The sequence below is a fragment of the Anoplopoma fimbria genome, chromosome 4 (genome assembly GCF_027596085.1).
Source record: "Anoplopoma fimbria isolate UVic2021 breed Golden Eagle Sablefish chromosome 4, Afim_UVic_2022, whole genome shotgun sequence".
Classification (NCBI taxonomy): Eukaryota; Metazoa; Chordata; class Actinopteri; order Perciformes; family Anoplopomatidae; genus Anoplopoma; species Anoplopoma fimbria.
Window position 1 is genome coordinate 9,461,373 of NC_072452.1, and position 20,719 is coordinate 9,482,091.

Below are 20,719 nucleotides of genomic sequence, written 5' to 3' on the forward strand. Positions count from 1 at the left end.
AACAATTTCAGGTTGAATTACTATACATACCTTTCTGAAATGTCATAGATAGATATATATACATAAGGCCAAGTAAATACTTGAAAGCACTTAGAAACGAATTTCCAAAATTCTACCCACAAATCCATATCATTGTCCAAAAAGTACAGAAAATCTCCTTAAGCAAGAAGTTTTCCATTGCCACAAAAGTTTTGACAACAATTTACATTGACGATAAGGAACACAAAAAAGGTAAAAAAAAACAACAATAAAACAATAAAAGGATTATACAATTGCATAAGCGCTGTGGCATGTAATAAATACAGCATTTTTGACTTGCAGAAAGGCAAGAAACATTGAATCAAGGAACTAAATAGAAAAACCATTCACAAGTACAGAAGTCTATTGTTCTTGTGACAGGGAGGTATGCACACACCCACACTCAGTCACACGCGCACACACACCAACAGTCACAAACACGCATACGTCCTTGACACTGAATAGTAATGAGTGACACAGAAAGTACAGTTGTGAGATGAAACAATTTCCCCCATAACTTTGGGATAAACCTATAAACCCTTGAACAAAGCGCGTGTTTTACTGACACAAGTCTTACACAACTACCAGGCCCAGACTTCATCATGAAGGAACTGTATTCATCACAGACACAGTAATTGCAGATTTGTTAGATTTTGTTGGACAAGTTAGATGTGAAGATAGATGCTGAACATCATGGCGGCTGGTGAATTACATTACTGAAAAGTGCTTCGACAACACATCCAAGACAATGACGGGGCTGATAACATTTCACACACACACAGTCTGACTGTACAACTGCCATGGCTCATCTAAACGTGCTGCGTCAACACTGGCTTGTCAGTGTCCAACAACTGATGTCCTCTTTCCCCAATCAGCCTCCACACAGTCCCAGTGCAGTGATTCACTTTAAGCATTAGTGACTATTTCCACTTTGTATTTAAATGCTGCTTACACTTAGAGAAATAATCAGGTAGACATATGCAGAGTAAGGATGAACAAAATATGTATAGAAACTTCCTGCAAAACAGTCTCTAAACCCTTAACACTGCAAAAAGTCTTCACTGCTAGATCGCCAAAGAACAGTATATAGGCAAACACGTCACGGTTTAGACTTGACAATTGCTGCGCCAGTTATGTGTCTTTTTTTGGCTTCATATTAAAATATAATTTACATTTCTTTACAAAGTGATAAACCAACACATATCACTGCTTGACCAAGCAGCGTTAACTTGTCTCAAAGACAAAAATGAGGAAATGAGATAAAGAAATGATTTGGACTTTAAGTCCGCAGTTTAGAAGAGACAGCAACTCTGACTTATTCTATACTAAGCTGCAAGTAAAAACAATGCTGAAACAATATTCAATGGATACAATACGAGTATGTAGTGGCCTCAAATGATATTCATAAAACTTTGGTTACCAATTCTGCTCATATACAGTATGCAAAGTGACAGCACACGGCTGGTATAGAAAAAGTATTTACATGTGACGAGGATCCATTTCAACATGAAAAGATTGAGTTAGGGTGATATCGCCATTTTGTCCTAAAGGGGCTTGATCCCAGGTTTTTTTTAAAGTTAATTAAAAAAGGTGGAATTTTGTCTCATGGCATCTCTGAATCAAATGGTACGGGGGCTTGTAAAAACTTGTTGGTCAAGAGGAGGCGTGTTTAGGGATGAAAGAGAGCTGACAGGTGCTGAAATGCCACACAAAAACAACTTCCAAGACTTAAAAAAAGGAAATGAGAGAGACATTTTTCCCCCACTACAAGGAAACATAAATGTACATTCCAAATATCTGACAATCATAAAAGAGGCTCCAGTTAGTGTTAAAGGTTGAAGCCGCAGGAGCTGGTAGGATGGGCGGTGCTAGCTTTTTGAATAGGGAGGGATTTAATGAGAAGGGCCCTCTTTACAACTTTAACAGACATCTTCACATGCAACCCTGAGGCAGACACAGAGAGAACTATGGCTAGTTTGGGATTGCTCACACCTTTTTCAATGTACAATTACTGAACATTGGACTTCTAATAATAATCTGTGTATTATTTTTGTTGCCAGACCTTACAAAGCCATTAATAAAAATAAAAAAAAACAACTGTGTAAATTAAAGGGAAAATTTGCCGATTTTCAAACTTATCTTTATGTATCCGAGTCAGGGATATAGTGTGAAAAACACTTGAAGGTCAAATGTGTCTCTGAGTCGCAGCCGCAAAATCTGTTCTCTGCATTAAGTGATGTGGCAGTGACGTCGTTAGAGGCAAGAAAGAACTACGGAGTGCTACTTCAGCTTTGGTAGCTGTGGGGCATTATGCCGCTCAAAAACATCCTTGTTCTCCTACGTTTCCAACAGCGAAAATGGCATCCCAAAATATAAATGATTTTTTTACCGTGTAGGTTTTACAGTGTTTTTGCTGACTGCAGAGGAGAGGATATGGCCAGCGGGGACCCTCCAGAATCTGCAGTAATGAATGTCAGTATTGGGCAGTTTTTGTTGAATGCCGTCGCTGACGACAACCCCCAGAGAGCTAGACACGTGTGCGTTACTATGCATGTTAGTTTTCCTCCTCACTCAGACAGAGGTGTGCTGGAAACCCTCTTCGGGTTCATAGAGGGAAGATAAAAACTGGAAAAGACAAAAAATTGCCCTGCTGGTCTTGGTTGTCACTCTTTGCTAATTCAAAGCTCTCTGAATGACGACGAGTTGCTGAAGCGGTGCAGCAGGGTGAAAACTGCGTGTAGAGTCAGCATATTTTCACATCTTACTTTGTGAATTAGGGATTTATTTCTACCAAACCAGAGAAACTGATTGTTGGAAGATGGGAAAAACTAACGACTTAAAAACTGACTTATGGATTTGGTGAATTTGATTAGATTTCTGTCCAGTTTGAATTAAGTCTGTTAGCAAGTCAATTTAGCCTTAGTCTTAGTTCGGTGTAAGGTATGTGTACGGTTGTATTTTTATGTTAAGGTGTAAGTATATGTCCTCCATTGACATTTTGTGAGTTAATTCATCCTGGGACATTTAGGCACAACCGGTCAATTTAGAATACGCTTGGTAATATATTTTCTTCAGAGGACTACATTTACCATCAGCACTTATTGGACATCCACATAAAAGGTGGCAAATTTTCCCTTTAATGCAAATTAGCAAAAATATAATAATCAAATGCTTAGTTGCAGTTTATGGTTTGTTGCATAAATCTGCTGGATAATTTTTGCCATCCTGGCTAGAAATAACAAAAAGGAAAAAAAACCTTTCAAAGCATCTTTTGTGAGCAGAGGCGTGACATTATGCATGAAAGACTTAACTTTCTCTGAGAGACAGGCGTTTTTCTTTGATGTGGAAATTACTGTTTGCCACACAGCAAATATAGAATTCCCACCAACATTGCTGTATAGATGATAAAAACAAAGCCCCACAACTACCCTTTCATTGTTGGTAATCTGGTGAGGATTTGAAGAATTTGTTGTCAGATTTTATGTGGGGAAAGTGTTCTGCATTAATCATATAGGATAATAACCCTTTCGGCCTTGCTTTATGTTTGACAACTTCTCAGCTACAGCATTAATGTAATCAGGGGGGAAATGTCATTTCAGAAAATGAATTTCGGCGACATTCAGTGTTCACATATATGCAGCTCGAATGCCTTTCGGCCCTTCATTAGGGGAGGAATTTGAAACAGGAAAAACGCCACAATGAACGATTAGGGTAATACAAGACGAGAAATAAACTGGACGGATCAAAATCACGGGCTTTGAATAAAAATGGCTTCTGAGATATGACTTTAGTGAAGATATTACTCACTCCTGCCTCAAAAAAGTTCAAAGAAGCCAAACCCCACATATATTGATTTAGAAGCTGTGAAGCGTCTCGCTGAATCAAGATGTCAAGATGTTACATTCACAGTAGTGATACCGGCTGGACTAAAAAACAAACAGGATCAGACAGGTTTTTGGGCCTCTGACATACAATCTATTTAAAACCTGCAAGTCCAGGATCTGCTACAAGCTGTCTGTGTGTGTTTTAAGAAATGGACAATGAAACAGAAAAGACATGGACCTTTATAGTCTCACTGGGTTTAGGGGACGTCCACAGACCCTGATGAGAACGTGTTCAGTGTCTGAGATAATGTCATATAACGAACCTGCCAATTGCATATGTCGCCTGTTCTCTTTAACCTGAAATGACTGGCACCTTTTGTCGCATCCTTATATATTTAATATTTAATCCAAGTTCAAAAATTATTCATTGAATTTTCAATATTGGCCATCAGTAATATCATTACGTTTGCATATTGCTCCTTACAAGCCATAAATGGCCTATTAATATAAAAGGCATGAAGTTAATTTAATGTTATCTTTAAAGTAAAACGGGGATGTGGACTAATTTAACTTCAAACTTTGATGGAAAATAAAGGGTATTTTTCTTTACTGAGTTCATGAATACATTTCCCCACACACCCAAACTCTCATTTGGTCTGTCATTTAAAGAGCTTTACTCTCTTCGGTGGGATATAGGGATTCAATCCTACATAAACCCTTACATCTTATTAAGTGAAGAAGAGGGACATGGGGACAGCTCTGCTCTTCGATTCCTGCTGCTGTAAGTGTGTTGTTTTTGTGTGTGTGTGTTGTTGTGTTCTGTACTTTTCCTCTGCACCAGTCTCTCCCCGTTTTCTGGGTTAGCACTCGCCATCAGAGACCAGAAATATCATGGCTTCTTGTTTGCCAATGTCAGCCATGACCGTGGCCAGCTGGTTGATGTTGCCGCTGTGGAAATGTTGGGCCTCCCACAGGTCCAGGATCATAGAGGTTGGGCTTGCTTTGGATGCAAAGAAACTCATGTGTCTGCAGAGAGGAGAACACAAAAATAACGGTAAGCAACAATGAGAATTCTTTGTTAAAATGAAGCCATGTGCACATATCAAAACAGACCATGTCTGACTTTTCTCTACAATAACAGGGTTAAAGGGAAACCTTTTCAGACGGTGTTTTATTGCGCCGTAGCTTCTTGTAACTCCGTCAGTGTCAAGTTTTATTGTCTGTTATTTTGCTACGTCCCGATATGCTGCGTTGGAGCACTAAGTAAAAAAATAAATAAAAAATGATGAAAAGGTATAAGAACACAATTCAGCTGCCGTCAAATATAGAATCTCTGGCAATTTTCATTTGGAGCTTAGCAGCATAATCCTCATTCCTCTTTATTTGATGTTGAAATTGGCCCTAAATCCCATATAGTAAATCCTATATAGACTTTTCACAGTTAAGTCGGAAGTGACCTTTTCCATTTTAGGAGAGGAACCTTTACGATCAAACCCAATCAATGACAACAAAGCAGTGGCCCCAGCCAGCTGTATATTTGATGTTGAGTGGGACCTGATCCCTGCGGTACCCCGAAGATGCTTGTTTGATTTAATGGCCTTTTTCTGTTCTCCAAATGTCTGGGGCCTTAACTGTTATGTAGAGCACACATGACAGTAGAAAAGGAAAGAACAGCGTAAACCCATGGCACAGAGGAGGATTGTGTTGCGAGACGAGAAGCCCACAAACACCCTTTTCACCTTGAGAAAGGTCAGACAGAGTCCATTACTTCCTCGTATCTTCTGTGTGCCAAGTGAAGCATTCTGTGATAGTTATAAACATGCGGCTGCCTTGCCAGTACACAAGCACTGAGAACACTGTGCCACTCTGCTATTTTGAGTCGATTGGATTTTATAGCTCGGGCAGTCTTCCCTCTGCGTCGAGAGAACACAACAAAGAGTTGGTCAAAGAAATAGTCTGGGAACAAACCTCTGTGTCATTATTCAGATAAAAAAGACAGAGCTTAGTGTCCGACGTGTCAGCCCCGCTTAGTCACCTCGCTGTGTGAAACACGAGCTTATCTTGTATGGCTCCGGCACAGCCGTTTGCTCAGTCTTAGGAGAGAAAGATCAAATAAAAGGTTCTTGGCATTTTAAGTTTTATTGATTGGTCCCGTTCCGCTCGGTCTGAACGCTTTATACACACAGAAACCAACACAGAAATACGCCATGACAGAATGCCAAGGGGCTGCTGCCTTTTCAGGAAAACATGTTGTTAAGGACAGATCAAACAACAGAGCAGTTGTTCCTTCCTGAGGCCTAAATGAGAATTGATTATGTTGAGCAAAACATTGCTAATTAAACCCGTAGTGCATCAATTCAATTTGAGATTAATTGGGGTAAATAAAGTTGATTGGACAAATTAGGTGTACGAGGTAGAAATTAAATTGGTGGAGGGAAAGGGATCAATGCCTGGCTCTTTTCTGTTACAGGTACTCCTGTGATAAAGTACAGTAACAGTGAGAACGAATTGAGGTCGGCACAGATCCAAACCTATTCCATCGTTTTTTTCCATCGCTGATGGGCAGCTAGCTCACTACCCTTCCAATTATAACTATAAAGCAGAATGTAGCAGGTTCAAGTTTAGCTGCAGACTTTAAGCTGCTTACCTGTTTCATTGGGGGGGAAAAAGAAGAAGAGGGTCGTGTTTTCTCACAGAACTGATAGCTGTATCCATGGAGTCCACATTAATCCTATAACGTTAGCCGTGTCAAATGGGGATTAGCTTGCTAAGGCAGAACTTTGTTTACCTGAACTTTAGGGAAACTATTCGACTGCTGTGTTGCACTTTACGCTGATTGATCAATCAGGGGAGTTCCATAGGAACATGTTAGTAATTCTTTAGTATTTCAGTTTAATTACCTGTTCATTATTTTAAACATGCTGTGTGTCGAGTGTTGTACATATACGTATACTGCTGTGCAACCTCTATTCTCTAGGGGTTTGGATAAATGAGGCTCTGCTGCCTTTTCAAGCGCGCTCTATTGATCAGTGATCCGATGAGGCATTATGGCGTTGTACGGTTGGGAATTTACCTCTCTAGTTTAAGTCTTTGTGCTAGCATTCTCCAGTCGGCTCCGTTGGGACAGGGGGCGTCCAGGCTGCTGCAGATCTTCTGCCTGATGAGGTACGGGATCTGAAAGGCGCTGGGCCCTGCCAGAGCTGTAGCGTTACTGTCCATTAGCAGAAACTCAGAGTCCACAGCTCGGGTGTCCTGGTAGGAATGACAGCCACAAAGCGCAGTATAAAAATTCCTGCATAACTTATAAAAATGCTGAAAAATCGTGGTTGTGCAATAAAATAGCTGGTTCTTAGCGAGTTATTATACTGAACATTACCTTGGCAATATTAAAGTCAAGGCTAAAGCTCTGCCCCTCTCCCTCCACCTGCCACACGCACAGCTGGCAGGTGAGCTCGCAGGTGCTGAGGCTGAGCCGCTCCAGAGTGAACGTGCAGTGCAGGTACCGCTGGGAACCGTTCCAGATGTGGTAGAATGGGATCTCCTGCAAAAAGAGGACAAACAAACGGCAACGCAGCGGCACAGTTAGAACTGCATGTCTGAAACACCCCATAACAGGACCGCCTGCCTGGAAGACACTGAGATCATCATTAATTACACTGACATAAGCTGTCATCGTTATGTGAAAATGGCTAAATATATCTTAGGCAGCAGACTGACAATAGTCAGTAAAGTCAAAGGGGGATAATAGGCTTTTATTGAGGGAGTTAATATCTGTCAGAGCGTAATTCAGAGGAAATACAGGTAACACACCATGTCTTTATATCTGCCATAACAAACATTTTCGATACATTATTTTTCAGTTGATTCAGCCTCTCTTTTCAGGTATGTGCTGTTTGCATTTCTGGGCAGAGCTACAAATGATGCTGATGGTGTCCAAGCAAAACACCACAGCTCTACTCTGAATCTAAAACACATCATGTGACATAGAGATGTATATGCATGCATAACAGCATTGAGTAGTACCGCTGAGCAGCACCAGCGTCTCTCTACCTGGGAGTGTTTGCCAGAATTTATTCAAGGCTGACAATTTCTACATCTTTCTCTCTGTTGCTCCATATTCATGCATCATTTGCATATCCCAAGAGAAGCAACTCGGTAACCCTGAAAAAAAAAAAAAAAGAAAAAAAAAAAAAAAAAGGATCGCACTAACTCCTCACTTCACCCTGGGTTCAACAGCTGACGAGAACTCAGTCTGAGAGTAAAGTGGAGCTGCAGGTCCCGCTGCTAACCAAGCGGGGGCACTGTTACCACGGCAGACGTACGACTGAGGGAGTTGGCTGAAATGGACAAAAGTCGCTACAGGGGCCCCAGGGAGAGTAAAGGCCTTTTTTGACCGCACTGCTGAGAGGGGAATAACACTTCCAAATGAACAGGCACAGTCCACAGGAATAAGCCTCTGTTCTGGGTGCATTGTTGCTGCCGCTGCTTGCTTGGCACAGCCCATGTGTTCTCTATGGGGACCTGGAGCTCAGTGCTTATATATTTACAGCCAGGGCATTTTCTAGTTCTTTGAACAGCCCTCATGTCTCATGTCGTTGCCTGGGCTGCAGTGCAGTGGGGCACACAGGTGTGGGGAGTGCAGTAAAGGTGGAGAGGTTCCAAGCGTCCGGTCGGGAAGTTCAGATATTTACATACAGTACCGCTCTATATTTCATCGGAGCTCTCTTTTAAGAGAGCGACAACTAGGATAATCAATCAGCTTGCAGCTCTGGGTTAGTGCACACAGCCCAGCTCCATTATGCACACGACTGCACCTCGCGCACAGAAGCACAAGCTGACTAGAAAAAAGGCACAATCTATGCGCACAGACCCAAAAGGTTCCCTTGACTCCAACAAATGACTTAAGTTGCACACAGTGCCAAGAATGGAAAGGTTATCGGACAGAGGAGTCCTGCAGTAACAGACTGAAAAACACTCCTTTGTGTGAATCTTTAAAGTGATCAACTGAAGCCAAAACAAAACCTATTTAATTAAAACTCTGAACCAACTGAAATGAAAACAACTTTCTAGAGAGAACCTAATTAACAAGATGTTTCTGAAGAACTTTCGACTACGCAGTTACATTGCTTGTGCCGACATGTACTCCATTCTTCTTTAATATCTCTGGATGGCTAATTTAATATAACTCGAGACAACATGGATTTCAAATTGATTATACAAACAAACACATTAGGAAGCCCTATAACAGCTGATACACAAATTTGACAGATTCAGCCAGGCACTTCTATTACATCTCTCCGGGCTCCTGCTCTGATCTGGAGTGGAGTGACTCCCTGCCCCTGCAGCCCCCCAGGGCCCCCCAACACACCTGGTAGCCAGCTAGCAGCTTGCTCCTCCAGTGCGCCTGGGGCATGTCATGGATGGACAGGCGCAGGTTGTGGTAGCTGTCTTTGAAAAGCAGGACGTGAGGCTCGTCAATCAGCCGACCCCCGAGCTGCCGCTCCATCTGCATCACCTCCTGATGAAAGAGGGAAGGAGAGGAGAGGCGTCAGGGCTCAGAGGAAACATTTACCTTCACAGTCACAGAGGTAAGTGAAAATGTGCAAAACAATCCATAGCTTTTTACATTTTTTATGGTGCATCGCTCAAGAATAAACAAGAATTAGTTTACACATACACACACAGGAATACAAAACAAGACATGGGCAACAATAGGAACACACACACACACACAGCAAAAGCATGAGGCAGGGGGAAAATTCATTTTAGGACTGGAAGATAGTATCCCTGCATGCGGCCACAGCGGGTTGGACCTGCTTGTCTCCACAGCACCTTAATGTCACCACAAGGTTGATCCCCTGCCTGAGTGTGTGCGCGCCCAGCTTCCAGCAACTGCATTAGCATGCAAATACCGCAGCCATCCCGGACTACTAGCTACCTGGGTCGTGATGAAGGCAGTGAACGAGCCATTAGTCAACTGCTCATTGTTCTCGCATGGCGTATCGCCTTAATTTCATTTTTGTTTTTGTGCCAGGAGAGATTTGTAAATGCATGCTTAATATTTTAATCTCTGTGGGACTTGCTCAGTGGACCATTTGTTGCCATCAAAATGACCATCTGGAATGGGATGATAATACTGCTGCATTTTCCTCTGATCTATCAATTTATTTTGACCTGGATGCTTTTAGCTGAACAAGTCTTTAAGACTCCAGTACTTTGGATGGCTTTCACATGTGCTGCCTTCCGAACAGAAGAGCATTTCCCACAGAGAAAAAAAACAGACCTCTGAAATTAGAAGTGTGAAAAGACCTGAGAAACAAGATATGTTCTTTTAATCTGTCTTAGGAGGGAAACAAGATGGCAGCAGAAGGAAAACAGGCAGCCAGAATGCGTCTTGGAGTCTCTGAGACATATCTCAGAGACAAAGGCTCCAAGAGGGACATGTGTGTATAGATAGTGGCCATATGTTTAGCGCTGCATGCCAGCATGGTTGCCCATGGTTTGATTTCAGCAAAGACGTCTAATTAAGGTGGAGAACAGCAGTTTTTTCTATCTGCACAACGCAGATTCAATTTTCTGCCCTCTTTCCCAGGAACGAGCTCCTGATTCCAATTGCGATTTGAAGGAAGCTGTTAATTATCTATTTGGAATCCCTGCCTGCTTTTGTAATTTGACGTGCCCTCTCCATCACTGAATAAGCACAGTTTGGTTCGGCACGAGAATTTCATTCCCATGTTTGCTCAGCGCATTTCTCATTTCAATGTTTGTTTAGTTCTTATCTTCTTGTATTCACTATTATTATGCCCCCTGTGATTATCCATCTCGATTCCTGCATTTACATAGGTTTGTTCCTTTCACCCAAATGCCGCGGCACATTAAAAGATGTACAATGATCTGACTGTATGGAGCTCGGTGGAATAGTCTCCTCACTGTGCTGCCACGCCGGAGCCTTGTGATGTTACCCAGCCCACTTACTCTGAGTGGGAAGGTCAGACAATGGCTCTGAATCAAAGCGTCGAGGTCTAATGAGTTAATAACAGGGGGCACTGCATTCTCCATAGAATTAAAAGCCCTTTACTATTATATCTCTTAGGCAGACGAAAGCCACATTATGAAGGCTTCCAGAGAGGTTCATTTAACACAGCTCTTAAGGACAATTATTTGTTGGGGGCGATTAGCATTGCAAATTGGGTCTGGCGGACTTTGATCGGGTCTTTGACCTATAGCAGCAGATCTTTAGGCCTGCTAGCAAAAGAAGGTGTTCAGAATGCCAATTATCCTATTATCAACATTAAGCTACTAGAATGAATACTAACTCGCCTGTCTAGCAGTTTGTCAAATTCAAGGCTGACACGGCAGGATTACAATTAAACAGGGTGTAGGGCACAGCGCTCATGCAACCTGACAGGGACTCTGAGATAACACACAACATGGGATGATACACTTTCTCCTTTAAAGTGTGGACATGTCCTCCTCTCTTTCAAATGACACTGTCTCGCTTGTATATTGTTTATGTGTGCCTGAGTGCCTGTGAGTGTGTGTATTAGTGTGTGTTTTTGTGCAGGGTTTCAGCATATGTTCTGGACTGAGAGAATAATGGCCCTCTTTACGCCCCATTATCCTGTTAACAAATGACAGTGTGAGCGAGCTTATAAATGAGAAGCTAAATTTGACCATATTATTTACTCTTTCTGGGGGAAAACAATGCAGGGCTTTGAATTAGTTTATCAAATCACATATTAATCATCAACTCTGAGCTAACTTGTTTCCAGTCAGTGAAGATAGGAAGTAGTTTCTCTTCGGACACCCTGACCCTGTACAACTGTGAAGACATTAAGATGCATGAGATGGGCAAGAAGTTCAAGTACTGCATGAGGAAAAAAAACCTTTTGTTCTGACGGAATTCGAGATAGCCTGTGGTGTGTGTGAAGACTGTGAATTTAGAGTCAGGCAGAGCCAAGACCACCCCCTGACATTCAATGAGGCTGGCTAAAGAGAGTGAGATAGAGCAGGGAGGAGTGAAAAGAGTAGGAGCTGGAGAGAAGAGAGACAGTGGCGGCTTAACATTTGTGTCTCCAGGTCACTAGAGTGGCCAGCTTTAGTAGGAGAGATAACAGGATTACTGCAATCATGGCCACAGTTTTTCTATGACTTCAACCCCCTTCCCACCCTCACTCATCTCCCAAACCGCTCCTCACCCATCCCCTCATCCTCCCGGCTCGGACCGGAGCTGGGACGACTGTGATGGACTGGGGCCGGGCTCCTCTGGGAAACAAGAGACACTCATACAGCTAATCTCTTCGGGCTGGTGCTGACAGAAAGAGGTTAGTGGCTGCACCAAACTCTCTCTCTCTCTCTCTCTGTCTCTCTGTCTGTCTCTCTCTCTCTCTCTCTCTCTCTCACACACAACAAAAACAGTCGGCCATCGGATGCAGGAAATCAAAGTATTAGCAGAGGCCTATATATAAATATACAAAAGAGAACTGGACTGGTGCAAAGCTGCTGCTTTCCTCCCAGCAAGGTCAAGCTACTACATGTGGTCTTCTATTGTTCTGGATCGGTGTGTAATAAACCGATTAACTTAACTAGCTCTGGTGGGGATTATAACTCGCGTTTGATCAGTTAATTAGTCAAGCTACATTGAGACGAAGAGAGATACACTGCCTTTAATATCCTCATAAACTCGACCTCACCCCTCGACTCTTAGCAATGTTATATCCCCATGTGTTTAAAAATGTGCATTCATAGCGACGATCCATTTTCAGAGCTGCTCTTTTCAGGCAAATGCATTTGTTTATAGAGAGTAGCCTGGCTATGTGGGCTTCATAAATCTGTGTATTTGTCAGCAGGATGTGACAGGCTTTTCCTCTCTGACTGAGAGTCTATCAGTCTGAGCTCCAGTGGCCGTGCCCGCTACAGTCAACTCTGATTAATAACTACAAATAGAAGGGACTTGTCTGCTCAGTTATAAATGGGTACTGCGTTTGCAAGGGAAAAGATGCACATTCTGCTTGATAAATCACAGAGCAGGACGGGAGGAAAACAGCACACAGGAACACAGAAATATAATATGGAAACAATTTCTCTGCCGGGCTCAGTGATAAAGCTGACTGTCTTGTTTAACTTAATGCCAGCAATTACTGGGCTATGCTCTTGTTTTTTTTTTCCTAGAATTCATTGCCAGTAACTTTTCTGATGGAGGGATCCGAAAAACTGTTTGTATTACACTCTGTGCATGCTGGTTTTCACTCCTCTGATACATAAAAGCAAAATGTTTCTGCTCAAATGCAGCTTGCTGCTCAGCAGTTGAGAAAGAAAACGTCATAGTGGAGGTAGCACATAAACAGTTTATGAGCCCTTTTATACGCAAATGAGAATAATAGCTTGAGGTCAAATGCTGTATAAAAGACTCCAGGAGCCACTGTTTAACCAGTTGGACGTCAATTAAACATCCATTTAACACTAGAACACACATTTTTACAATCCAGGGACAGAAAGCTTAATGTATTGGTCTCATTACATGAACATTGATGAAAGTGTAAATTCTGGAGCCTGAAATACAATAATGGTAGTGCAAAGGGAGCTATATATATATATATATATATATATAGCTCCCTTTGCACTACCATTATTGTAAAAAAAAATAAAAATAAAAGATCAAAATATTCATTGCCAAATCTACTGGATTAGTATTTTGGTGGTCCCTGAAAAGATCTAGCACTCAATAAAGAAAAAAAAGACTTCAACGTATGAAAAAAAAAATCTGACAGAAAGTGGGTGGTTTATAAATCAGTCTGTGTGTGTGTGTTTTTTAACAGTACAGCTATGCTGGCCTTTCAAAACACAGACTGGTGGGTGTAAAGGAAGAACATTTGGTTATCAATAAACACCAGGATATTTTGTTATCGTACACTATTCAAGCGTGGATTATGCTCAGTGGTAAACATACTGAGCATTATATCCTTCACATCAAAATCTGACAGATTCTGAATAATGAAGTTAAATATAAATAACTAAACAATAATGATAATATATATAAAAAGTAGATAAATAACTAGCTGCACAATATTCCGATCCCAAAAAGACACGTTGGTTGGAACCCTTCCAGTTTGATTAGATTGATGCTGTTAGGTCTTTCTCTGCCAAATCGAAGGCTTGGTTCACTGCAGGTGTTTCAATCAGCTGTTTGATGGCAGAACATCAGTGAAGCTCTCCCACAGGTCTAGCTAGGAACAACCCAGTGCACACTGAGGGTGCTACCAAACACAGATCATGTCTCCTCTGCTGCTGCGCCAGCCTTGGCTGGGCCCATCAAGAGTGGGACACACATTAAATATTAACTTAATTGGTCCCGGCAGAGCCCTGCTAACATACGGCAGGCATCAGACGGAAATGTCACTGTTTCCCCAGAGCCCCCGCACACTTAGGATCAAAGACGATAACATTGGTTCTAATCTGCTGTAATTGGGAGATAAGAGATTGCACGGTACAGCGTGCACGCTTGTGTGCATATGTTTGTGGGTGTGCGTACATGTCCTTCTCACTGATGGAGGCTTGTCAGAGAAGACTGACAGCCAGCCAGTGGACTGGAGAGAAAACCTCAGTATCCCTTTTGGTTTCTACAGTTCTTCCTGCCACTGAACAGCCAACGAAAAAAAGGCAGAGAAATGTCTTTTCTGTTCTGTTTTTTTTTTCATCTCCCATCAAAAGTACAGCCTGTTTAATGCATGGAAAGACGACTTCTTGTCTGAAAAACGAGAAGCAGGGCCTTAGCAGGCTGCAAATGCTGTCATAAAATTCACATGTACTGAAGGTGCACTGTGCATCAACTGGAATAGTAAAAAAAAAACACTGGTGTGCAACTCCACCGTACCACCTACTGCTACTACACCACTGTTGCACACTACAATTAACTCTAATGTTAGCCATGGTGAAAGTCTAATCATAAATGGTGCATTTTAAAGATAGTGATTAGTGATTAGGCTGAACCTCTCCAGGGAAGTTTAATCTCCACTCAAAGTGGTTAATGTACTTGCTAAATGAACTGCTCCCTCCGTAATAGCACCAAGAGCAGTGTGAAGTCGAGATTACTAAAGAGTGTGGGCCACATTCTAAATCACTCACTAAAAACTACAAAACCCTGGAGACGCCGTGGCTTACCACAGTACCAGGTTGTGTGAGAGACGGGGAGCTAATGCACTCAAGGGCGTCGAGGGAGCCGCAGAGTATGGCAGCACAAGTGCTGGAGTCAACAAGCTCAGATGTCCTTTTCCTGGCTAAGAGATGGGGAGAATAGCAGAACAAGAGCTATCCAGGGGTTGTGACACAGAGACATAGAGATAGAGATAGAGATAGAGATAGAGAGAGAGAGAGAGAGAGAGAGAGAGAGAGAGAGTTGTGTGCACCAGCAGCCCTCCTGCATCCAACACAGAACGTGCAAGGTCATTTCAACAGCCACACTGCAGCAAACCACCTCGGGGGTCACCCGATGATCTGAATATATAAAGACAACTCTATCATTGCGACTGGTTTGACAGCAAGTAAACAAAAAGGCCTGATATCCAAAAAATCCTGCAAAAAAAAAGCACTTCCTCTGGGGAGCTGCATCAGCTGTACAGGCTTTACCTCTTGAATGCTATATTTTTAAAAAAAAAGTGAGCCGGCTATCATGCAATAGCTGTCAGGAACAAAAAGATAGCAGCAGGGGTAGAACTGAGCCACAAATGTCAGATGTAAGCGAGGAGAGGTTTTGGTAATTCTCAGCCCACAGCTAGAGCCTGTGCATAGTTTGCATCTCATCTTCATCTCTCTGAATGTTAAAGTGCTAATTTCAGCTGGAGCCCCCACTGCCTCCCATTGTTTATGTCCCACAGCCATCCATAGAAGATGCCGGTAGCGAACCCCTGCACAAGGAGGTCAGCCATTACAGCTGGCAAAAGTGGACTTGAGTGGGAAGTGGCTCTTGTGGCTGGTGTCAGACGAAGAGGAACAGCTTGGAGAGAGGTGCGGAGAGAAAGAGCGAGAACTCAGGGGTTGCTGGGAAAAGATTGGGGCAGACTCTCCTTTTAATTTACTAATTAACCATGCAAATGAAATCTTAACAGGCTACTCAGAGACAGTCCTCGGGGGAGGGAGGAAGGCATTAGTGCTTGATTATACTCTGTCCATGTGGAGAGCAAAAAAGAGAAGCGAAATATGCTGTTGAACAAAGTGATGGGAAACTTCTTGGCCCACGGCAGCCAAGCGGGACCACTGACAGCATGAAAGGAATTTAAAGGTGCAAGATCTGAGATTGGGAGCATTTGGATTGCATCTCAACGGCAAATAGTGCTAACAGTTGTAACTACGCCAAAATTGATGCCAGAGCTAACACAGTTTACACAACCTTCTTATATATAGTCTATGTCCACAACTACGCTGACTGGCGGCACAGCATGATCAGCTGTAACCACTGTATGAGAGCAGTACAGAGCGGCGGATGTGAGCTAACCAGTTGAGCACGGTCACATGCCAGGCATGCACTAAAAGCATGCGATGCTGGCCGACCTATGTCAACAAAGCAAGGAGAAGCTCGGATACCAACACACATAGAGGGAGAGTGACTTCATTCTCTGCTCAGGTAGACATTACTCCACTATATCTTTGCGTAGCAATTTGTTGTTTGCTGCTTTATTAATGCTCTGAATGTTGAATGAAGCTCCTTTGACATCCCTGTAGGCATGCACACAAGAACACACTAAGAGATTGTTCTGTATACCATGATTAACTTAGACAAATACATTGTTTCAAAAGTGGGGGAACATCAGCACCACAAATCACACACCCTTACACTGCACATGGAGTAATCAGGCCTGCAATATTGTTCAATTTACCATGGCAACGCCTAACTCCTACATGCCTGTGCCGATTTCTACAAACCTTCCAATGTGACAGGCAATGTTATTACACATAATAGCCTACCTATCACTCATGTGCCACATACAAACTGCCAGCCAAACAGAATAACAGGCGCTATATTTGTCACAATTTACCTTGAAAACGTCTTGTGTGTCATCCATGCAGTAGACCCTGATGTTGTACTCCAGCGTGGAGCAGTACGCGTCGGAGAAGAGCACCAGCCTCAGGCGCTTGGCAGCGCCCATGTGCAGGGACTCTCCCACCAGGGCGAGGGTGCCCAGCTGCTCCGAGAAAAGCCGGCACGTCTCAGCCTCGAGCTGGCAGTAATAGGGCTCAGACACCAGCTCCTCCCCCATCAGCAGGACGTCCTAGAGGAGGCGAGGCGGAGAAGAAAACAACACAAAGTGTGGATGGAAGGTCAAGCACCCAATTTATGTAGGAGGGAAGGGTAATGTGTTTGCCTCGGTACCTGATGTCTGTATGTGGGGGTGTGTGTTTGTAAAGGGGTTGTTAGGAAAGTAGTTTGGCACAGTAGCAAGGCCACAAACTCTGTCTCTCCTGCAGTGTGACAAAGTAACATTTACGCCAAAGGTAAGTGCATAATGTGTGTGAGTAACAGTTAAGATTGGGGAAATTAGAATACTTTGTTCTTCTTCTAATTCCCTCTTCACTGCATCACACTTACTCCATACTGACATAAAGACACCCATTCCCTCATAAAAAGACACACATCCTATAGATCACCATCAATTCACTTAATAATGCATGAACGAGGTACTCAATTGACATGAAAGGAGACTCAAATAGATTACTGGCAAGAATAGATGGAATTCTTTTTTGAGGTGCAGTAAATATTGGATTGTTGGAATTTCTGGAATTTCCAACAGCCTTTGAGCTTTGTCAAGGAAGGTAAAAACTACTTGCCTATTTATCTGCAAAACAACACTGTTGCCTGATGGTGAAATGTGTTAAAAAAAACAAACAATGTCAGTACAAGAATTAATTGGTACTTTTATTTGCCAAGTAGAAAAAAAGACAGATTTAAACAAGTCAGAGAAGCAACATCTTGCATTTTTCTAGCTTTGTAGAGCTGAAGGGCTGTATCACAACTGCATCTCTAATAAAGAAGACAGACTCGCGAAAATATCGCATCCCATCACAGTACGGGATAGTTTTATGAGATAATTCCACTGCTCTCCGGGCTAATTTGATGGGGACAAATTGGACCCAAGGTGACAACATTTTCTCTAAAATCCCATCATGCCAGTTGACTGACTCCTCTCATTACCCAATCAAACTGAAGAGACCATTCTGCCTGCCAAAAGCCCAGCAAGCCCCTCTAGGATCGATTCAACCAGACACCATCTACATCAATAGAATTAGTATTGACACAATTCATTTGCTATGCAACCACAATGGACTCTCACTTTTTCATCATGGTAATATCTCTTCGAGGTGGAACAGAGAGTGAGGGGGACTCAATTACGCCACTCTACAAGCAACTCATTTCTCCTACTCCTTCTGCATGTGCATTTTACCATCTCTTTACTCTTTGCTTCCTTTACTTCATTTTCCTTCTCTTCACACTCTCTGTGGCCGCTTCCACACTAATTCTTTCGTCCACCTGGCACTTTTTTCTTTGGTGGACACGCAGTCAGGCTGTTGGGCTATATTTGGTCCGGCCGATGATTAAAAGTGCTGGTCTAACCTCTGCCTCAGACAGGCCAATTCATCCCACAGACACCCCACCGCCACCACACACGGGGAGGCTGAATAATTTATGCACAATATCGAACATGAAAGAAGACCTACTAACACTCCGAATCCCACCAGCACCCTTTCCGATCCCTCTGGATTGTGAAGATGTGTATACGGCCTCAAACCGCATTTGTTTGCCCGGGGTGTGTGTTTGTGCGTGTAGACACCAAACGTTCTTCCCAACTCTATCCAATTGGAGTCTGGCAGTGCTTGTGACTTTAAAATGTGGGGAGGGAACTCTGTAATTGGAAGCAGCGGTCAAAAATGGTCAAGGAGCACTCAGGAGAGTACTTTGACGATCAGTCATTTGCTTAGAGAATTTCTGTTTTGAGAAACATGTTGCCTAGCAACTCTTGAGCTGGAGAGAACCAGCGCTTCCAGGCTTCTCTTTTTTTCCAGCCCAATGAGAAAATACCTGATGGACAATATAATTTAAACACTAGTGGATGAGTGCTGGGCCAGAGCTACTTCTGCTATACAGCATTGAGTGCCTTCCAGTACCAGTTTCAAGTCACTGCTGAGCAAGTTTGTACTTTTTCAAGGAAAGCTCTCAGTGAGTTCAGTAAGACTTTACAAATTCACTGGTTGGCAACTTTATCTTTCTATGGAGGATTTGTGCTGAAGTTATAGTGCTGTCTCACCTCCCAAGTGCCCTCATAGTTCTGCTTCTTGAGGCGGACGGCCCAGTTATCGAGGCATGCGTCAGAGCAGTGGTCCATGCTGAGGATAACTGGCCGGCTCAGGACCACCCCTGGAGGGCCACAACTCACAACAGGGCTGAGCAGGGTCTGGCATCCGGCCAGGGGTAACCTATACCAGGGAGAGGAGAGAGAGAGAGCGAGAGAGAGGAATAAATCTAGATGAGTGCCTTTACTCATCCAGTTATTAGTAAGAATTTACTGGTCACCTCTGCAAATTATCTAGCAGCTGCTAACAGAGAATAATGAAAGCCTGCTGGACTCGCTGGGTGTAGTTGTGATGACTGAGGTATAACATAACATATCACAGCATACTACGATGACTGTGCTTTCAGAGACAGAATGTAGCAGGCTGGATAAACATTGTTTCTTAAACAAGTAATTTAACTTAAATAGTGCACACCCTGGTAAAAGGCTACATTCTTTATATACATGTCTCAGTATTGGCACAGACTCTTGAACCTTTCCTAATGGAAGTAGAGCATCAAAACAAACAGCCTAGTGGCATCCAGGGAAGACTGCCAGTTAGGCAGTGTTAAAGAGACCAACCTTAAATCTTCCTTCCTCTGAACAGTGAGATAAATCTCATAGATCTTTCCTCTGGGGATGGCCTCGGGAGGAATGAGCAGACTGATTCCTAATGCAAATAACAACAAAAGGAGAGAGCAGGGATAAGGAAGAGGGGGACAGGCTCATTTGTTCTGACTTAACAACACTTTTGTCATTTCAAAAAAGAAGCCAGCCCACTCAACAAAACTGTATGGCTGCAAAAACAAAACCAAAAAAAAGAAATTCTATTCTGATGGTCAGAGGCAGCCTCCGTCAGGTACAGTAGATGCAAATCTCTGCACCAGCAGCCGAGGCGGCACACGTCCCCACGGTTAACAATTATATGAGAAAAAAAGCACACACTGCATCGCAAGTTTAAAATGTCCTCCGTCTGCCACAAAGTAGATAATTGAGACCATGGAACAGACTACTCAAAGAAAAAATTATACTTCCCCAGGAGAGTGTGGGACTGCACCTTGGAGAATAGAGAGAGCTATTGAGGTAGTTTGAGTGTTGTGGCATTAGTGTTGTGATTCTCATGCCAAAATCCTCCACTGAGTATCCTATTCAAAATGTGGGACAAACAGCGATTATGTGACACAATCTTAACACTCTCTGTATTGTAAACTGGGTCTGTTTACCATAAAAAGCATCTGTTTGAATAAGGCGAAGGTGCCTGAATGCTCACAGCCTTGTCTGAATTATAAACTGTCTTCCATGTGTCTGCTATGAAACTGTGCTAAATGACAGCATATCTCCTTGGAGTGGATGCAAGTGCTGATTTTCTGTTTTCTGTGTCCCAATGAGGAGACGGGTGCCAATGCATGGTATATCCTACATGGCTTTGAGGTAATCCATGCATAAAATATCTGTAAGAGAGCAGGAGGCAGACGGAGAAAAGAGAGAGGGATAGAGAGAGAGAGTGATGGCAAGAAAAACACAAGAAGAAAAGACCTTTTCTCCCCAAAGATACTG

General features: G+C 42.9%; 1 protein-coding gene across 1 annotated transcript in view; it reads right to left on the reverse strand.

Moving 5' to 3' along the window:
• Positions 1 to 72: 72 nt before the first annotated feature.
• unc5a (unc-5 netrin receptor A) overlaps positions 73 to 20,719 on the reverse strand; it is a 136,055-nt gene continuing 115,408 nt past the window's right edge. Inside the window, exons 9-15 of the mRNA XM_054597691.1 lie at positions 19,745 to 19,832; positions 19,139 to 19,307; positions 16,874 to 17,107; positions 9,211 to 9,360; positions 7,219 to 7,383; positions 6,916 to 7,094; positions 73 to 4,868 (exon numbers count right to left, since the gene is read on the reverse strand). Of these exons, the coding sequence (XP_054453666.1) occupies positions 4,703 to 4,868; positions 6,916 to 7,094; positions 7,219 to 7,383; positions 9,211 to 9,360; positions 16,874 to 17,107; positions 19,139 to 19,307; positions 19,745 to 19,832 (1,151 nt within the window). The 3' untranslated portion in view covers positions 73 to 4,702. The remainder of the gene's footprint in view (positions 4,869 to 6,915; positions 7,095 to 7,218; positions 7,384 to 9,210; positions 9,361 to 16,873; positions 17,108 to 19,138; positions 19,308 to 19,744; positions 19,833 to 20,719) is intronic.